Raw genomic sequence first — 19645 nt, 5'->3', positions numbered from 1 at the left:
GCCCCTGAAGTGCTCGAGGGCAGCGGGTGACAGGGTCAGGTCTGCACCTGTGACAGGTGGCATTCACTCATGGGCCTTTCTATGTAAGTGCCAAACGCATCCCACGAGGGTGAGATCTGTGAAGACCAGTCCTTACCCTGAACTGCGAACAAGGGTAAGAGAAGAGGTGTACTTTGCCGAAGTCATCGCCCGTCGACAGGACTTTTTTCTCGTGGGCCCGACAGACGGCATTGATGTCCGTCCCGTCCGAGCCTTCTGGCCACACTCCTGAAACAAAGACCACAGACAGCATTGGAAATACCAGAAACACCGGCCACGCTGCGTGGGGACTGCTTTAAAGTCTCGCCAAAGTAAAATCGCCCAAGCCCCGGGCTCAGACCAGGGCCAAGAGAGCGCTCTGTCTGGTTCGGCCTCTCCCTGTTCCCGTGAGCGGCTCACCCCAGGCCTCCCAGGAGCCCCTTCAAGGCTTAGCCCGCTCTGTGGCAGGACAGGAGCAACAACAGGCTCGCTGGACTCCCACCTTTTGGGGGCCTCTTCTTTTTTGTCCTTTTTTGGGGGAGGGGGTGGCTTCTTGACAATACAGCACAAAGTGCGCCAGAAACCCTGCTTCTGGACACAATGCCTTTCTTTTGTCCCAAAGTGTCTGATGGGAAGCTGACTAGTCCTCAAGCATGCAGTTTCCTAACTTTTCTTTTTTTCTAGGTAGCTCTTTACATGTGAAAGTCTCTCCCAAGAACTTTTTAACCCTGAGTCTGAGTGTGCCTTTCAGACGTTTCTTGGGGTCAGCTCTTTGTGGCTGCTGCTTGCTTCTGACACCGGGCAGGTGTTGTGTCTGCCTGCCGTGGGCCGGGGGAGGCAGCAGCTCTGGCTCTGGTGGGCATGAAGCCTGGTCTGGGGGTGGTGTCTCCTGACCATTGCGCCAGGAAACCCCTTTGGTCCCAGTCACTTCGGCTCTGAGAGAGCTGTGTGTGCATCAGTTTCTCAGCTGGAAGTTCTGCGGTAAACCTGGGGGTCCTCACTTTTAATACCAGAAAATGGTAAAATGCCAGCTCTAAGGAGATTTGTGAAATTCTGACCAAATGATTGACCTATAGTCTTACAGAAAGAGGTTATAAATACTGCTTTTTTTCCTACTGCATTGTGGCAATTTAATTTAGATCATTTATGAATATATTCCTAATCTGAACTTAGAAGTGAAAATTCGAGTTTAAGGACCAAGAAGACGGAGTAATAACTAGCAAAGGATGAGTGAATTGACGGAGGGCCATCTGCTCCATCTAGCCAGGAGCTCGGGCACACCCGCACGTGAGCAGATGCTAGAGACCCACTTCACACACTAGGAAAGGGTGGGCACCGTGACCTGGCTCCTCTCGCCCGGCCCTTCCCGGAGCTGCAGGGACGGGGTCCTGAGGGGCTCACGCAGCGGCACAGCACGCTGACGGAACTGGCGACGCCGAGCCTTCCTGACCGTTCGGGGATATTCTGAAAGCGGACACACTTACATCTGAACCGCGTGAAAGCTGCGGGGACTTACCAAAGACATGGAATCCCAAAGTGCAGGTGTAGGTAGCCCATTCGATGTCCCGAGTAGTTTCCACACTGACGACTTGCTTGCATGCAGAGGGAACCCCTGGAAAAAGCACACGCAGGTGTGGTGACACCTGAGCAACAGCCCCCTCTCCTTCTGGGGCGAGGCAGGGCCCTCAGAGCCTCGTCGGCGACAGAGCCCTCAGGAGAGGGACCCATCCACCGCCCAGCCCAGCGGAATCGCACTCCTGGCCGGCCCTGAGCCCAGCCCGGGGCCTGCGAGGGGGCCGCCTCTTCCTCGCTGTCTTCCCCCAGTTGGGGCCTGTTTCCCCCAGTCTGGCTTCTCTTTTCTCTGACCATCCCCTGGCTCCTAGGCCTCTACCTGCTCCTGTCCTCCCTGGAGCCCTGAACACATACATGGTCACACACACACACACACACACACACACACACACACACACACACACACACACCAATCCCTTTAACTCCAAGCGTATGGAAACCAGTCGGCCAAGCACCTATGGCCTCCCAGGTGGCTGGTTTGTTCCCCACAGGAGCTCTTACCAGTGAAGTGTGACACTGTGTCTGAGAAGAGGCTAGACCCAGGGCCTGCCCCCCAAAACCTTCCCGTTTCTGCCCCGCATCAGGCAGGACCTTGGAGAGGGCGGGAGGGCTGACCCTGGCTGCCTGCCCTGCTGGAGGGGGCATGGTCCTGGCCCAGGCATCTTCTCCTTTCCTCCACCTCCAGCTGCCCTGCCTGTCCGGGCGCTTCAACATTTGGGTGATCCCCTCCCTCCCCTCTGCCACCCGCTGGCTCTTGATGCCTATGGCCTCGTGTCTGGGCCCCGATTTCCTTGTCTACAAAAGGGGGTGAGCCTGAAAGGGCTGTGGCTCCTGGAGGAGATGGAGGTCGGAGCAGCACACTTTTTAGAACCTTCCAGCAGGTGGCGCCCAGGCCCTCATGCTCTGTGACCCGTGCTTAGCCAGAGCTGGGCATGCGGCAGGTGCTGGGCAAGTGTTTGCTGAAGCAGAGCACGGCACGCGCCATGTGCTCAGGAAGTGCCAGCCATTATGACCCTCACCACGCCCAGGTCCTGCCTGGGCACAGACACTGGCCAGAGGGTTTGGGGGAGGCGGAGGAGGGGTCCCAGGGGACTGCTGTCACCCAGGCGGGAGAGCCTTCATAGTCTGCCTCAGGGGGGTGACGTCCCCACAGGGTCCCTCTCCCTGTGACGGCTCTGACCCCATGCTCTTCGGCCACATCTGCCCCCGCCAGCCTCTCTCTGCAGAGCCTGGCCTTCTCCTCGGGGCCCTTATCGCCTCACCAGGGCCATGGTCGGCCCGGTCTCAGGTGTCTCAGCAAGGACTTGAGGGGTGCCCAGCCCACCTTCTGTCTCACAGAGGACAGAGCCGAGGCCCGAGGTGTACGGCAAGTGGGTTTGTGCGGGAGGCCACCTTCGGTCTCTGAGGAAACGTAGCCCTGGGTGCTACTCACAGTAAAGGATTTCGTAGTCTCCGGAGTTTGACACGAGGAACTGTGAGTTTACAGACCAGTCCAGGTGAGTAATGAAGCTGGAATGACCCTGGGAGAGAAACACATCGTATGAGGCTCCCTGGCCTTATGAACTCCCGACCAACAAGTAATGACCGCCGGCACGTGCACGAGAAGTACGTGGGCTTACCGAGCATTTGCCAACTCGCGTGTACTTCCTCCCGTTGTCACTGACTCCGTAAATGTAGATACAGTTGTCATGGGAGCCTATCGCTAAGAAATTCCCATCTACAAAGATAGGACAGATTGTAATTCAATTATTAAAAATAAACACTTGATCAATTATAAGGGGTAATGCTAGTTGCCATCACAGATTTAGAAAACAGCCAGATTAATGAGTTATTTCAAAAAGAAAATGTGCGCTTGAATGGCTCCTCTACCACTTATAGAACTACGTCTTGAAAACCGCCCCTGGCCAGTTCCTCTCCTTATAAAACCCTTCCCCACTCAGAAACTGAGGGGCCGAGGCTCAGTTTGTAAGTGGGGCCCACAAGGCCCTCCAGGATGTAGCCACTCATTGCTCACGGAGCTGCAGGCTCTCTCCGGCCTCTGAGTACCACCTCCCCGCTGCCTGGAAGGCCCTTCCCGCCTCATCTCTGTGCACACTGCCCCTCTCTGCCTGATTATTTGAAAAGATAAACAAAGTTGACCAATCTTTAACTAGATTGACCAAGAAAAAAGGAGAGAAAACACAAGTTACCAGAATCAAGAACGAAAGAAGAGACTTCACTACCAACTTCAGAAAAATGAAAAGGATTGAAAACAAATGTTATGAACAACTTTATGCCAATAAATTAGACAACTTAGATGGAAAAATAAACACTGACTTAAGAAAAAAACCAAAACATTTGAATAGATCTATAAGAAGCTGAGAAATTGAATTAGAAATTAAAAACCTTCCTACAAAGAAAAGCCCTGACAGCTCACTGAATTCACATGAATTCTATCAAATACTTAATAAGGAAATAACACCAGTCTTTTATAAATTCTTTCAGAAAACGAACAAAGAAGAAACATTTTCCAAGTTCCTCTATAGGCCAATAGCAGTCTCATAACTAAGCCAGACAAAACCATCACAAGAAAACTTCAGACCAATATCCTTCATAAACATGGATGCAAAAATCCTTAACAGAAGATTAAACAGAATCCAGCAAAATATAAAAAGGATGAGACACCATGACCACGTGAGATTTATCCCAGGAATGCAAAGATGGCTTAACATCTGAAAATTAATGTAATGCACCATATTAATAAAATAAAGGACAAAAACTACATGATCAGCTTGATAGATACAGAAAAAGCATTTGGCAAATTCTAATACCCATTCATAATAAAAACTAAACAGGTTAGGAATAAAAGGGAACTTCCTCATCCTACTCAACAATAAATGACTGTTTTCACCCTAAGACTGGGAGCAAGGCAAGGACCCACTTTGCCACTTATGTTCATTGTCATGTTGGGGGTTCTAGCAAATGCAATAAGGAAAAAAATAAAGGCACCCAGATTAGAAAAGGTGAGTAAAACTGTCGTCATTTGCAATGACATGCTCCCGTATGAAGAAAAGTCCAAGAATTTTACACACAAAACACCTACTAAAACGAATAAAAGAGTTTAGAAAGGTCACAGGTACAAGATCCATGTGTAAAAAATTTTTATTTCTCTATACTAGCAAACTACATTCTGAAAATAAAATAAAAGACAACTTCATTCACAATGGCATAAAAAGCAACTTAGGGACAAATTTAACAACGGAAGTATAAGACTTGTGCACTGAAAACTATAAAACATTGCTAATAAAAATTAAAGATCTAAATAAATGGAGAGACATTCTAAGTTCAAGGATTATAAGACTCAATCTTGTAAAGATAGCAATTCTTCCCATATTGATCTATAAGTTCAACATATTAAAATCCTGGTAGGCTTTTTAAAATTAGAACTAGACAAGTTGATTCTAAAATAAGGACCTAAAATAACTAAAACAACTTTGAAAAAGAACAACAGAATTGTAGTAATTACACTATTCAATTTCACAACTTACTCCAAAAGTAATCAAAATTGTGTGGTATTGATATATGGATAGTTATATAAATGAATGAATAGAACTGAGAATCTTGAAATAAACCTTTATATTTATTGCTAATGGATTTCTTTTTGTTGTTAATCCTCACCTGAGGATATTTTCCATTGATTTTTAGAGAGAGTGGAAGAGAGGGAGAGAGACACAGCGAGAGAAACATCGATGTGAGAGAGACACATCAATTAGTTGCCTCCCACATGGGATCGAGCCAGCAACCCAAATATGTGCCCTTGACCAGAATTGAATCCAGGACTCTTCAGTCTGCGGGCTGACACTCTTATTCACTGAGCCAAATTGGCTAGGACATGTTAATGGACTTTTGACAAAAGTGTCAAGATAATCCATTAGGAACAGAATTGTATTTTCAATAAATGGTGCTGGGACAAGTAGATATCTACATGCAGAATAAATAAACTTAGACTTCTCACCAGACACAAGCATTACCTCAAAATGGATCACAGACCTACATATAATGACTAAAACAATAACCTTTCTAAAAGTAAGCGTAGGAGAAAATCTCTGTGACTTTTGACTATGACACCATAAGCAAGATCCATAAAAGAATAAAATGGATAAACTGGACCTCATCAAAATTAAAGCACCTGCTTTAAAAGACCCCATTAAGAAAATGAAAAGACAAGCCATACACTGGGAGAAAACATTTGCAAATCATATATCTGATAAAGAACTCACAGACAGAATAATTCTTACAACTCAGGAGTAAGACAAGCAACCCAATTAAAAATGGGCAAAATATTTGGATAGATAGTTCATAAAAGAAGATACAGAAATGACTGGTAGATACATGAAGAGATGCTTAACCTCTGTGACAGTCTTTATGGAAATGTAACTTAAAACCACACGAGAAACCGCTACACCTCTATTAGGAGGGCTCTACTGAAAAAGACAGACTATGGCAGGTGTTGGTGAGGATGTGGAGAAACTAGACCCCTGACACAGTGTTGGTGGGAATGTAAAATGGGGCAGCCACTTTGGAAAGCATTTTTATCAGATGTTAAACGTAAATCTACCCTATGATCCACCAATTCCACTCCTAGGAACACACCCGAGATAAATGAAAACAAATGTCTACAAAAAGTACATATCATGACTGTTCATAGCAGCGTTACTCCTAATAACCCAAACGCAGAAACAATCCTAGTGTCTGTTAACTGATAAATGGATAAAGAAAATGTGGTATATCCACAAAATGGAATACTAGCCAGTAATTAAAAAGGAATATGTAGGGGGGATAAATGGTGATGGAAGGAGACTTGACTTGGAGTGGTGAACACACAGTACAACATGTAGTTGATGTATTATAGAATTGTACACATGAAACCTATAATGTTATTAACCAATGCCACCCCCAAAATTCAATTAAAAAAAGGAATAAAGTACTGATACATGCACAACAACACAAACTAATCTCAAAAACATTATTCTAAAAAGAAGAAGCTGATGTAACAGGCTACATGTTGTATGAATCCACTGATATGAAATGTCCAGAACAGGCCATTCACAGATCAGCACAGCACATTAGACCAGGGGTCCTCAAACTTTTTAAACAGGGGGCCAGTTCACTGTCCCTCAGACCGTTGGAGGGCCGGACTATAGTTTAAAAAAAACTATGAACAAATTCCTATGCACACCGAACATATCTTATCTTGAAATAAAAAAAACAAAACGGCAAAAACACCCGCATGTGGCCCGCGGGCCGTAGTTTGAGGACGCCTGCATTAGAGGGTGCCCAGAATAGGGGTAGAGGCGGAGGTTAATTGCTAACGGGCAGGAAGGGGACTTTTTGGGGGTGCTGAAAAGGTTCAAAAATTGGATTGTGGTGATGGTTGCACAACTCTACTAATTCACCAAGAATCAATGAGTTATACGTTTATAATGGGTAAATTATCGTATGTAAATTGTACTTCAATAAAGCTGCTAAAAGAGTCCTCACTTTTTTGAGACTCAGCGGTATTAACAGAAGAAAGGATAAGATGTCTATAAATTGCTTCAAAAACACATGGGGGGCAGTGGGGCTCTAATAAAAAAGACGAACGAGACTGGCCGAGAGTCCGTAGCCCTGCAGCAGGTGCCGGATACACGGGGGCTCATTATGCTCTTCTGTCCAGTTTTGTTTAAAAATTTCCATAATAAAGAGTTAGAAAACAACACAAGCATAGTGAGCATCCTGGAAGGCGTGTGAAACCTTCTGTAAAGGCATCTGCACAGAACTTCCCGGGGGCGGTGCGCGCTGACCTGGCGAGTACCGCATGACGGACAGCTGCTCGTTCCCATCCGTGTGCACGGTGACCAGGTCTTTCGTTTCTGTGTCAAACACAAACCACCTGTTGCCAACATGAGAAAAGCACAATACGCGATTTAGTGGGAAGTGAAGCAAGACGATTACAACGACAGTAAGGCTATTAGAAACTTTAACCCGGGGGCTTAGTAAGTACTCTGAATTTACTCAGCAAGAACACGTAAGCCCAGCTTTCCTGTACAGAGAAGGTCCTACCTCTGAGCACACCCTACCACCAGAAACGATTCGGTTACCAAGGCGATGACGGCTTCCTCAGGTTTGAGTTCTGCCACTTACTAAAAGGAGGGACAGCTCTGGGCGGAGAAGTGGGACCAACACTAACTCGGGGTTGTGGCCACAGGAAGTGGCAAAGGGACCCCCTGCATGGCCCCACCCCAGGGTGAAGCAGAGCAGGTGCCGGAGGTGGGGCTGGGACCCCCTTAGGGGTGGTGATGTGCCGAACTGCGTGGAGTGTCTGACCTCCGGGAATGCTGGCGTGCAACCAGCGGGTGAAAGAAACGGGGGAGGGAACAGAAGAAGAGCGAGCAGAGGGCTGGTGTTTGAGGTTAACCCCTCTGGGCTGTTTGCTCAGCTGTCAGGTGGGGGTCAGGGCCCAGCACCACCATGCAGACCCAGTGCTAAGCCAGTGCAGGTTGTAACAGACGCAGAAATGATTCGAATCCCTAATAAGGACACGGCACTTGGCAAACGCCAAAGAGTGGAAGGACCACACTCTCCGAGCGGAGAAGCGGGAGCTCCTGCACCAATCAGCTGCCTGGCCTTCGGAGGCACATGGCCAGGGAGTGTGAGCCGAGTCTGAATAAGAGGCTCAGGATTGGGGCGGTTTCTAAAATTCTGAAAGGGCAGCAAGAAAAGCATTTTTAAACTCTCAGTGCTGTGAAATGCTTCCTTGCCTGATTCCGAATTGAGGTTCCTCCCACCATGGGCAGCAGAGGGCTCGAGGAGCCACGCATCCTGTGAAACTGGATGCAAGGGTGTGTGCCTGTGTGTGTGTGTGTACGTGTGCATGTGTGTGCATGTGCCTGTGTGTGCCTGTGCATGCATGTGTGTGGGCATTCCTCCAGGAGTGGGGGCCACAGCTTCACCCAGGGCTAAAACCTGAAGGACCCTGCTTCGTTTCCCTGTGGGGTTCTGGCCGAACTTGGTAAGTCGTCAGAGGCTGGGGCTGCAGCCGAGAGCGCTGGCGCCCACCCGGGGAAACACGCCCTGAACCCCGAGCACAGCGCGCTGCTGTGGACTTACCTCCCAGTCAGTGTTCCAACTGCAACCACAGACCCTGAAGGATGAAAACCAGAAGACTGAGCTGGATCCTAAAACATTTTAAAGGAAGTGTAAATTGGTGGCCAGACAGCACTGTAGCATAAAAACACAGCCCAGCCCAGTCCCTCAGGGCCGTGTGGCCCCACTTTACATCTCTTTCCTCTCCAGGGAGGGAACCGTTTTCCTACTTGGACCACGTAGGACGTTCCCCTTTCTGTCTCACACCCTTTCACAGCTACAGTAGTCAGGTGACAGGCAGGAAGTAAGCGCCCGTCCTCCAAATCCTGGAAGCCGGTGTGGGTGACCCCAGGCCGCAGGGTGAGCGCCATCTGTCGGGACGCATGACCGCTGCACCTGTTCCGTGAGGTGGACTCTGGATGAGTGCGGGACAGCCCGGAGCCCTGGAAGGATGGGAGACGAGCAAGGCCCGTTCCCATTTGGGTCTGGGGGTACACACACGTGTTCAGTGCTAACTATACAAGATGTACGTGGTGGATGAAAAGCTGTGGGGTCCCAGGAGCAGGGAGTCAGACGAGTCAGTCGGGAGGCTGGGTGGAGGTTGGGTGGAGGCTGGGTGGAGGCAGACTCCTGACTCCGCCTTCTGCCACAGGAAGACCCATCGGTGGTGAATGTGGAAGTAGACACACCAGTATTTGGGGGGATCAAGTGTTAAGGGGACAATAATGTGATAAAAAAGGTGGAAGCAATGTAGTTTGGGGCCCAGCTGAGGAACGGCAGTGGGTTTGCAGTGCAGAGTTCACGGGGTGGGGGACGGGGAAGCGTGCGGGTGACACTGGGAACGGGGCTGCGTTGCTATGCTGAGGACTGTGGTCACTAGGAAATAACACAGTGAGTGGTCTTTTTCTTCCAGTAAAAGGAGTGCATGATCGAATCTGTGATAGACAGAGGCCACCTGGCAGGGGTGTTTAGGACAAACTGAAGTGAGAAGAGGCTAATCCCGGGAAGACAAGAAAAGAGCAGCGATGGAAACGGAATTAGGAGAAGGAGAAACTTCTGGATAAACTAAAAAGATGAGACCAGAAGCTCTTCAGGTATTGATTCTATTACTGCGACGCTTTTCCCAAAGTGGGAGCTGTAATGAAGCTCAGGCTGCGGCGGACACACAGACAGAGGTCACGGCCACTTGAGGCTCCAGCACATAATTCATGAGATGAAGACACCGAGGTTCAGGGAGGTCTTGTCCAAGGTCACATGGCCAGTGGAGAAAGCCGGTAGGACTTAACTCTGGATGTTTCTGGCGTCCGGGTCAGTCCCTACCCTTACGCAGGTGGAGGGAGCTCACAGCCGGGTGCAGGAGTGGGTGTGTGCCCGGATTGCTTTCAGCAGGGCTGCTGTGCTGGCCGGGCCCTCAGGGAGGGCCACCCTCCCGGACTGCCACTGTCCCTGCTGTGCCGGTGGTGGTTGTCAGATCTGCACAAACCCCTCATGTATTTTTCATACGTGAAGCCCTGTGTGGGGACAGGTACAAGGCAGAACCTCCTATAGCCATGCCCTGCCACCTCGGGCCACACCATTCTCTCCTCTGAGCAGCCGGGCCACCCCTCAGGCCCTGGCATCCCATGATCTGCTCTCCCAGCGACCTGACCTCCGAAAGCAAAACGCAGGCGGCTGAGACTCAGACCCAGCGCACGGGGGCATGCTGGCAACTGTGCGGGCTGCAGGGCATGGGGGCCACAGAGGAGCCCCCTTACACGGGGCCTGCAGGATGTGCTCCTGGCCCACAGCAGTGGGAGCGGTGGGAGACCCCGGGTTTGGGGATCAGGCTGAGCTGGGTGAACACTGGCTCTGTCACCGACTCAGTGACCTTGGCAGGCGATGTGACGCCTCTAAGCCTCAGTGTCCGAATCAACAAGAGCAGGGTAAAAAGACTTCAACTCGCAGGCTGCACCAGGGTGAAGGGTATAATTAATGCACACACGGTGCTTGGTATGCAAATGGCGCTCAATACGTGCAGTCACGGCTGCCTTACGCGTAGGAGGACGGTTCAGCGCTGTGCTATGTGAACTGAGGCCTTTCATAAAAATCACAGAGATGCGGACTTTAAAACGAAAGCTTTGCCGTTATCATCGAGTTGTGGAGAGAAACTACGCTTTTAGAACAGTTTATAATTCTCATTTCAGAGGCACATGGTGAACAGAATGCAGGTTCAAACAAGGGCTTCTCAGCACTAAGCCGGTGGACGGGCGCAGTCAGGAAACCCAACCACCGACTCAGAGGGGCTGACTTGCTGTCAGAAAGTTCAACAGTGCCCAGCCGGTGTAGCTCAGTGGTTGAACGTCAACCTATGAACCAGGAGGTCCTGGTTAGATTCCTGGTCAGGGCACAGGCCCTGGTTGCAGGCTCCATCCCCAGTGTGGGGCGTGCAGGAGGCGGCCGATCAATGATTTTCTCTCATCACTGATGTTTCTCTCTCTCTCTCCCTCTCCCTTCCTCCCTGAAATCAATAAAAATATATTAAAAAAAAAAAAAGTTCGACAGCAACCTTCACAATTACATGGTGAGACCGCTCAGGAATGCTTAAAGCAACACAGTTCGAATAGAAGGTAAATTAAGTGACATTTGCATCGGGACAATTTTACATCTATCCATTTCATGCAAACAAATAAATAAACACGTTCCAGATGAATTTCTACAAGGAAAATGGGTGCAGCGTGCACACCTACCTCTATTATCTTGTCCCAGACGGGCCGGTGACCGACGGCGTCCCAGAGAGTGGCGTGTCTGTCGTGCCCACAGGTCAGGAACTGGGGTTTTGAGGCGTGGATGGCCAGTCCCCAGAGCTCGTCAGTGTGACCCTAAAGAACCAAGACAAATGCACGCTCTCTGAAACACTACAAACACCACTCGGGAGCTTTCCTTTTTCTTCTTTTTTAAAATATATTTTTATTGATTCCAGAGAGGAAGGAAGAGGGAGAGATAGAAACATCAGTTGATGAAAGAGAATCATCGATTGGCTGCCTCCTGCACTCCCCACACTTGTGATCGAACCCTCAACCCGGGCATGTTCCGATTAGGAATCGAACCGTGACCTCCTGATTCATAGGTTGACGCTCAACCACTGAGCCACGCCGCTGGGCCCGGGAGCTTTCAGGGACTACAAGCTCGGCTTGCTGCATGGTGTACAGTTAACCTCAGCCTCTTCCTCCCCCACCTCAGTCAGGACAGCCAACGGGAACTCCCGCAGCGCAGGCAGGCTGTGCTGGTATCAAACGCAGCCGTAACCTCCTCCGTGTGGAGCTTTATCAGCGTCCAATATTCTGTCACAGGGACGCGTGGGGTGGGCCTGCCGGGACGCACCTGAGTGATGGCCGAGAAGTCCCCCGACAGCGTGCCCTGCAGAACAAAGTTCCTGGTGGTGCCTATCAAGATCACGTCGCCTTTCCCCTCGGCCACCGTCCGTATCGGACCAAACTGTTCTGGAATCTGCATTGAAAAGAGGAGATGTAAGGCGCCATTAAAAATGCTTGTTTATATACCACGACAACAGCTCCTGACACAGTCTCACACACACACACACACGCACACATACACACACAGGTATGCACGGAGAGACAGGGAATGGTCCACAATCAAATGGTTGAGTGAATGATCAAAACCCCAAATCTTACTTTTAAACTCTGAACATTTTATATACCTTAAAAAAATCAGCAAGAGTAAAGCTGTTAAAAAAGTAATAATAAAGAATAAAGCATTTCTGCCCGGCTGATGTGGCTCAGTGGTTGAGTGTCAACCTATGAACCCAGGAGTCACAGTTTGATTCCTGGTCAGGGCACATGCTGGGTTCTGGGCTCGATCCCCCGTAGGAGGCGTACAAGGATGTGTCTCTCTCACATTGATGTTTCTCTCGATCTCTCTCTCCTCTCTCCCCCCTCTTATCCCCTTCCATTCTCTCTAGAAAAACAACACACACAACTCCGTGAAGGGGAAAGTGATTTCTAAGTTCAGATGAAACCTTCCTTTATTAAGAGCAATAATCAGAAAACCAGGTTCTTCCACAGCCAAAGCACGGTGCGGTGCGGCGCTCTCTGAGGGAACGCGTGCTACAGGATGCAACGAGTTTGAGAGTCTGCCTTCCAGGCAGGAAATGTGCTACAGCGTGTCCCCTCTACGGGAGGGAGAAAGACCATCCACTGTCAGACTGACGTGGCATCTGTCTGCTCACAATTTCCTGGGGCCTGGGGGGGAGTGTGCGGAGGGAATACTAGATTTCTCGCCTCTGGCTCCTACCGACTGCAGGCTGCTAACCAGGTAAAAGGAGGTGACAGAGATGGTCAAGGACTCAGAGCTCATGGGAGAACACGCTGGCACTCAGCCAGGTGCAAAGTAGATACTCAGTAAACATTAGCTCAAAGCGATAATGTCTCCAAAGTAACACCCTGGAGATTAAACAAATAATTTAATTTTTTATTTAATTAAAACAAAAGGAGAAAGATTTTAATGGTAAGTAAAAACGTAGACAATATTCCCTTGGAAAAGTGAGATTGGTTCTATTATAAAAATACTCTAAATGTGAAATATGTTAACACCTCAGATTTTATACATCGAATCCCATGTTAATAGCTGTACTTAAATTGCCTCCAGGATTTTAATAAAATACCACACAACTTAATAAAATTTTATCAAAACAACTTTTAAAACTGTAGGCTAAAAATTTCAAACCAACAAGGAAACTGGTTAGGACAACAGTTGGAGGTTCAAAACGGATGTCAATAGTACTGCTTGCTGTCTTACCTCGGTTTTATGAAGTTTCTGATAGTTTCCATTCCAAGAAATGAGCTTCCGGTCCTTCCCGCCTCCCGACACCAGGGTGCCGTCCCTTAACATACAAAGTGCAAAAATACCACCCTCGTGGGCCCCTTGAATGGCATAGCTTATTCGATTCGTACCTAGACACACCAAGAAAACCATCCTTAGTCCCTTGCGAAGAGGCTCACCTCTGCCCGCCGCTTCCACTCTTGTCTTAAAGTTGACATTGTCGGTTAGGACATCGCTGATGTGTAAGTCTACAAGGGTCTGACTGGCAGCTGTTCACAGAGCACCAGGCGGGCATGGGCAGGGCTACTGCACAGTTAAGGAAACTTGCTGACGTGAAGGCGGTGTGATGAGAACCCAGGGACCCGAGCTCAGAACGGGGACTCGAGTGCGGGGAGCTGTGTCTCCGGCCAAGCGACTTAACCTGCCCCACCTCAGTTTCCCCTCTGCTTACCCACAGGCCTGTTCTAAGAGGGGAGAAAACACTGCAGCAAGCACCCGGCACCCAGAGGAGCGGGGACTCCACAGAAGTCACCCTATTGGCCGGAAACAACATTGATGGGTCTCTCCCACCTTCACCACAGCCCAGACTCTAAGGTCCTGAGCCAGGGATGGTGTATTTCTCCTTATTTCCTGGCACGTGGTGAGCGTACATAGCTGCTCATTGAGTTTAAATGAATGGGTGTTTTCTGAGTGACGGCTCCTCCGTACCACGCTGTTTGCTCACTGGCACGGGGGACTCGGGTCTGACTCATCTGTATGCCCCGGCGTCTAGCATGCTGCCTCTCACATCCTGGTGATCGGTAACGTCTGCCAAATGCGATGAGAACCAGAATGCTTATTAAGTATTTCACAGCTAAGCAAACAGTCATGGATGACTTCATCCTTACGATATGTTACTCGATCTTCTAACAAAGCTATTATTCCATCCTAACATCTGGGCTTAACGAGTCTTTCGGGATGATGGAGGGTCACTGCCTCTTGCCCTCCCTTTTCCTCGGCTCCTGTGTATTATGTACCTGCATACCTTGGGATTTCAGTCATCCTGTGGACTGACTGACAGACAGCGCTCACAGAAGTCGCCTTTGACCTCTCAGAGCGCCGCCAAAGCCAGGCAGCTTTGGGAGCAACCGGGCGTTACCTTTTCCCCAGACCAAGATGTTGCCACTCGAGTCTCCGGTAATGGTGTCGCCGTTTTCAGAAAACGTCACACAGAGGACAAACTTGGGCTTCTCTTGCTTCTGCAAATGTTGCAAAGATACAAACACAGTCAGCCAAGGCAGCTTTTCGTGTGTATGAACACCCTCTGGACTCCCGATCATCCCAGCTGGGTGGCGCCCGCACTGATGCTTTTCACGTTCCTCTACCATCACGTCCCTTCGCTGTGAGATGGTCTGCTCTAACAGAAACGCCTGGGACGTATTAAGTTGCAGACAGTTCGAGCGGAGGAAGGTGTTGGACGGGGCGAAGGGGCGGGAGGTGTTGTCATGGCTACAGCCTGAGGAGCGGGGTCCTGGCCCCAGAATAAAGAAACTCTAACTCCACCTCCAGGTGGCGCAGCCATTGTCCCCACAGAGAAGGTGTGCGGTTCCCGGGGCTCTCACAAGGCCCACGTGGCCGGACTAAAAGGCACAGAGTGTCCACCGCCCTTGGCAAAGGCGGGCCACCCAGATACCCCCCTAAGTGCCTTCTCAGCTGCTCTGGGCCATCATGGCCGCTCCCGGCCACCCTTCCCCTGTGTGCCCCGTGTTGGCCCACCTTCCCCCTCGGCATCACCACTGTCATCCCCAGGACACAGGGGCTCCCCAATCCTGTTAGGGATCTGGATCTGGGAATAGTCTTTGTCACGACACCCCCACATTGGCCACTGAAAAAAAATGCTGAGACCGGATGCCTGACAGCATCCTGGTCACAAGCAAAGCCAGCTGATCACAGACACTCAGTGAGAACAAACTGCCAGTGTGACTGAACTTCACCTCGAACAGTCCTTGCTTCTTAATGAGGCAGTTCCCCTCCAGCGTCCAGAAGTAGAGGTGTGATTTTCCGCAGGTGACGATGATGTTGGTGTCCGTGGGGTGGAAGTCCACGGCAAACACGGCTTCGTTAGAGCACTGAGTGGAACAGGAGACTCACATGTCTCGGATCTCGCAAGCCCCCGCAAACAAACCACCCCCTCCTCTCCATTTTCTCCATTGAATTTAGCGCCTACAAACACCAAGCCTCTGGCCTTGGCCTCTCTGTCTCTCTCCCCCACTGGCCCGTGGCCTGAGGGCAGGGCAGGCCCCCCCCCCCCCTGTGAGGACCCATCACAGGAGTGGGTGCAAAGCAGGCCCGGCAGCGGGCATTTGCTGAAGGAGGGGTCGGGGCAGCAGGGGACTTAACTGCAGGCATTTGCCCTCTCCGTCCAGGCATGGATCCCAGCCCCGGCCGAACAGCAGGATCAGCTGGGCTGCGTCTCGTGCAGTCTTGTCCCCATCTAGTGAGGGGACCTCGAGGAGGGCCTGGGAGTCTGCATGTTACACAGCTCCCCTGCTCCTGGACGCTTCGGCACCACTCCCCCTGGGAGTCCCTCCTGGTCTAATTCCTGGACTGGGCCGGTGGGATGCAGGAATGCAGCTCTGGGTTACCCTTCACCCCGTTATCTGGCTCCTATGCACCCTGGCCAGAGGAACAAGACCTGCCTGCTCCTTCCGCCTGATAATCAGTTACACCTTCGCACACCTGGATAATAACCTGCCTCTGGATACTGCCCGCCTAGCAACGCAGCAGGGATGTCAGCGCTCGACCAGATACTAGAGGCAGCTACAGCAGAACACAGGTGCCAGGAAACCTGAGATTAGTATACAGGGTCTGCCCCAGACTCGCAGTGAGTAAGGTGCCCAATGCTCCCCTCACGTCAGGTGAGTAAGATGACTCAATGCTCCCCTCACGTCAGGTGAGTAAGATGACTCAATGCTCCCCTCACGTCAGGTGAGTAAGATGCCCAATGCTCCCCTCACGTCAGGTGAGTAAGGTGCCCAATGCTCCCCTCACGTCAGGTGAGTAAGATGCCCAATGCTCCCCTCACGTCAGGTGAGTAAGATGCCCAATGCTCCCCTCACGTCAGGTGAGTAAGATGACTCAATGCTCCCCTCACGTCAGGTGAGTGAGATGACTCAATGCTCCCCTCACGTCAGGTGAGTGAGATGACTCAATGCTCCCCTCACGTCAGGTGAGTAAGATGACTCAATGCTCCCCTCACGTCAGGTGAGTAAGATGACTCAATGCTGCCCTCACGTCAGGTGAGTAAGGTGCCCAATGCTACCCTCACGTCAGGTGAGTAAGATGCCCAATGCTCCCCTCACGTCAGGTGAGTAAGATGACTCAATGCTCCCCTCACATCAGGTGAGTGAGATGACTCAATGCTCCCCTCACGTCAGGTGAGTAAGATGACTCAATGCTCCCCTCACGTCAGGTGAGTAAGATGACTCAATGCTGCCCTCACGTCAGGTGAGTAAGATGACTCAATGCTCCCCTCACGTCAGGTGAGTAAGGTGCCCAATGCTCCCCTCACGTCAGGTGAGTAAGGTGCCCAATGCTCCCCTCACGTCAGGTGAGTAAGATGACTCAATGCTCCCCTCACGTCAGGTGAGTAAGATGACTCAATGCTGCCCTCACGTCAGGTGAGTAAGATGACTCAATGCTGCCCTCACGTCAGGTGAGTAAGATGACTCAATGCTCCCCTCACGTCAGGTGAGTAAGATGACTCAATGCTGCCCTCACGTCAGGTGAGTAAGATGACTCAATGCTGCCCTCACGTCAGGTGAGTAAGATGACTCAATGCTCCCCTCACGTCAGGTGAGTAAGATGACTCAATGCTGCCCTCACGTCAGGTGAGTAAGATGACTCAATGCTCCCCTCACGTCAGGTGAGTAAGGTGCCCAATGCTCCCCTCACGTCAGGTGAGTAAGATGACTCAATGCTCCCCTCACGTCAGGTGAGTAAGATGCCCAATGCTGCCCTCACGTCAGGTGAGTAAGATGACTCAATGCTCCCCTCACGTCAGGTGAGTAAGGTGCCCAATGCTCCCCTCACGTCAGGTGAGTAAGATGACTCAATGCTGCCCTCACGTCAGGTGAGTAAGATGACTCAATGCTCCCCACACGTCAGGTGAGTAAGATGACTCAATGCTGCCCTCACGTCAGGTGAGTAAGGTGCCCAATGCTCCCCTCACATCAGGTGAGTAAGATGACTCAATGCTGCCCTCACGTCAGGTGAGTAAGATGACTCAATGCTGCCCTCACGTCAGGTGAGTAAGATGCCCAATGCTCCCCTCACGTCAGGTGAGTGAGATGACTCAATGCTCCCCTCACGTCAGGTGAGTAAGGTGCCCAATGCTCCCCTCACGTCAGGTGAGTAAGGTGCCCAATGCTCCCCTCACGTCAGGTGAGTAAGGTGCCCAATGCTCCCCTCACGTCAGGTGAGTGAGATGACTCAATGCTCCCCTCACGTCAGGTGAGTAAGATGCCCAATGCTCCCCTCACGTCAGGTGAGTAAGATGACTCAATGCTCCCCTCACGTCAGGTGAGTAAGATGCCCAATGCTCCCCTCCGTCAGGTGAGTGAGATGACTCAATGCCCCCCTCACGCCAGGTGAGTAAGATGACTCAATGCTCCCCTCACGTCAGGTGAGTAAGATGCCCAATGCTCCCCTCACGTCAGGTGAGTAAGATGCCCAATGCTCCCCTCACGTCAGGTGAGTAAGATGACTCAATGCTGCCCTCCGTCAGGTGAGTGAGATGACTCAATGCTCCCCTCACGTCAGGTGAGTAAGATGACTAAATGCTCCCCTCACGTCAGGTGAGTAAGATGACTCAATGCTCCCCTCACGTCAGGTGAGTAAGATGTCAATGCTCCCCTCACGTCAGGTGAGTAAGGTGCCCAATGCTCCCCTCACGTCAGGTGAGTAAGGTGCCCAATGCTCCCCTCACGTCAGGTGAGTAAGATGACTCAATGCTCCCCTCACGTCAGGTGAGTAAGATGACTCAATGCTCTCCTCACATCAGGTGAGTAAGATGACTCAATGCTCCCCTCACGTCAGGTGAGTAAGATGACTCAATGCTCCCCTCACGTCAGGTGAGTAAGATGACTCAATGCTGCCCCTCACGTCAGATGAGTAAGATGACTCAATGCTCCCCTCACGTCAGGTGAGTAAGATGCCCAATGCTGCCCTCACGTCAGGTGAGTAAGGTGCCCAATGCTCCCCTCACGTCAGGTGAGTAAGATGACTCAATGCTCCCCTCACGTCAGGTGAGTAAGATGACTCAATGCTCCTCTCACGTCAGGTGAGTAAGATGACTCAATGCTCCCCTCACGTCAGGTGAGTAAGATGACTCAATGCTCCCCTCACGTCAGGTGAGTAAGATGACTCAATGCTCCCCTCACATCAGGTGAGTAAGATGACTCAATGCTCCCCTCACGTCAGGTGAGTAAGATGACTCAATGCTCCCCTCACGTCAGGTGAGTAAGGTGCCCAATGCTCCCCTCCCGTCAGGTGAGTAAGGTGCCCAATGCTCCCCTCACGTCAGGTGAGTAAGATGACTCAATGCTCCCCTCACGTCAGGTGAGTAAGATGACTCAATGCTCCCCTCACGTCAGGTGAGTAAGGTGCCCAATGCTCCCCTCACGTCAGGTGAGTAAGGTGCCCAATGCTCCCCTCACGTCAGGTGAGTAAGATGACTCAATGCTCCCCTCACGTCAGGTGTGTAAGATGACTCAATGCTCCCCTCACGTCAGGTGAGTAAGATGCCCAATGCTGCCCTCACGTCAGGTGAGTAAGGTGCCCAATGCTCCCCTCACGTCAGGTGAGTAAGATGAATCAATGCTCCCCTCACGTCAGGTGAGTAAGATGACTCAATGCTGCCCTCACGTCAGGTGAGTAAGATGACTCAATGCTCCCCTCACGTCAGGTGAGTAAGGTGCCCAATGCTCCCCTCACGTCAGGTGAGTAAGGTGCCCAATGCTCCCCTCACGTCAGGTGAGTAAGATGACTCAATGCTCCCCTCACGTCAGGTGAGTAAGATGACTCAATGTTGCCCTCACGTCAGGTGAGTAAGATGACTCAATGCTGCCCTCACGTCAGGTGAGTAAGATGACTC

The 19645-nt window shown here is 50.8% G+C and overlaps 1 protein-coding gene across 1 annotated transcript in view; it reads right to left on the bottom strand.

Moving 5' to 3' along the window:
• Positions 1-19645, bottom strand: part of EML1 (EMAP like 1) — a 108670-nt gene that overhangs the window by 1359 nt on the left and 87666 nt on the right. Inside the window, exons 11-21 of the mRNA XM_054715762.1 lie at positions 15486-15620; positions 14651-14750; positions 13489-13643; positions 12055-12180; positions 11421-11552; positions 8719-8786; positions 7413-7501; positions 3210-3307; positions 3023-3110; positions 1535-1630; positions 137-267 (exon numbers count right to left, since the gene is read on the bottom strand). Coding sequence (XP_054571737.1) covers positions 137-267; positions 1535-1630; positions 3023-3110; positions 3210-3307; positions 7413-7501; positions 8719-8786; positions 11421-11552; positions 12055-12180; positions 13489-13643; positions 14651-14750; positions 15486-15620 — 1218 coding nt within the window. The remainder of the gene's footprint in view (positions 1-136; positions 268-1534; positions 1631-3022; positions 3111-3209; positions 3308-7412; positions 7502-8718; positions 8787-11420; positions 11553-12054; positions 12181-13488; positions 13644-14650; positions 14751-15485; positions 15621-19645) is intronic.

This window comes from Eptesicus fuscus, chromosome 5, assembly GCF_027574615.1.
Source record: "Eptesicus fuscus isolate TK198812 chromosome 5, DD_ASM_mEF_20220401, whole genome shotgun sequence".
In the NCBI taxonomy this organism is placed as follows: Eukaryota; Metazoa; Chordata; class Mammalia; order Chiroptera; family Vespertilionidae; genus Eptesicus; species Eptesicus fuscus.
This window is presented reverse-complemented; position numbering and strand designations above follow the sequence as displayed.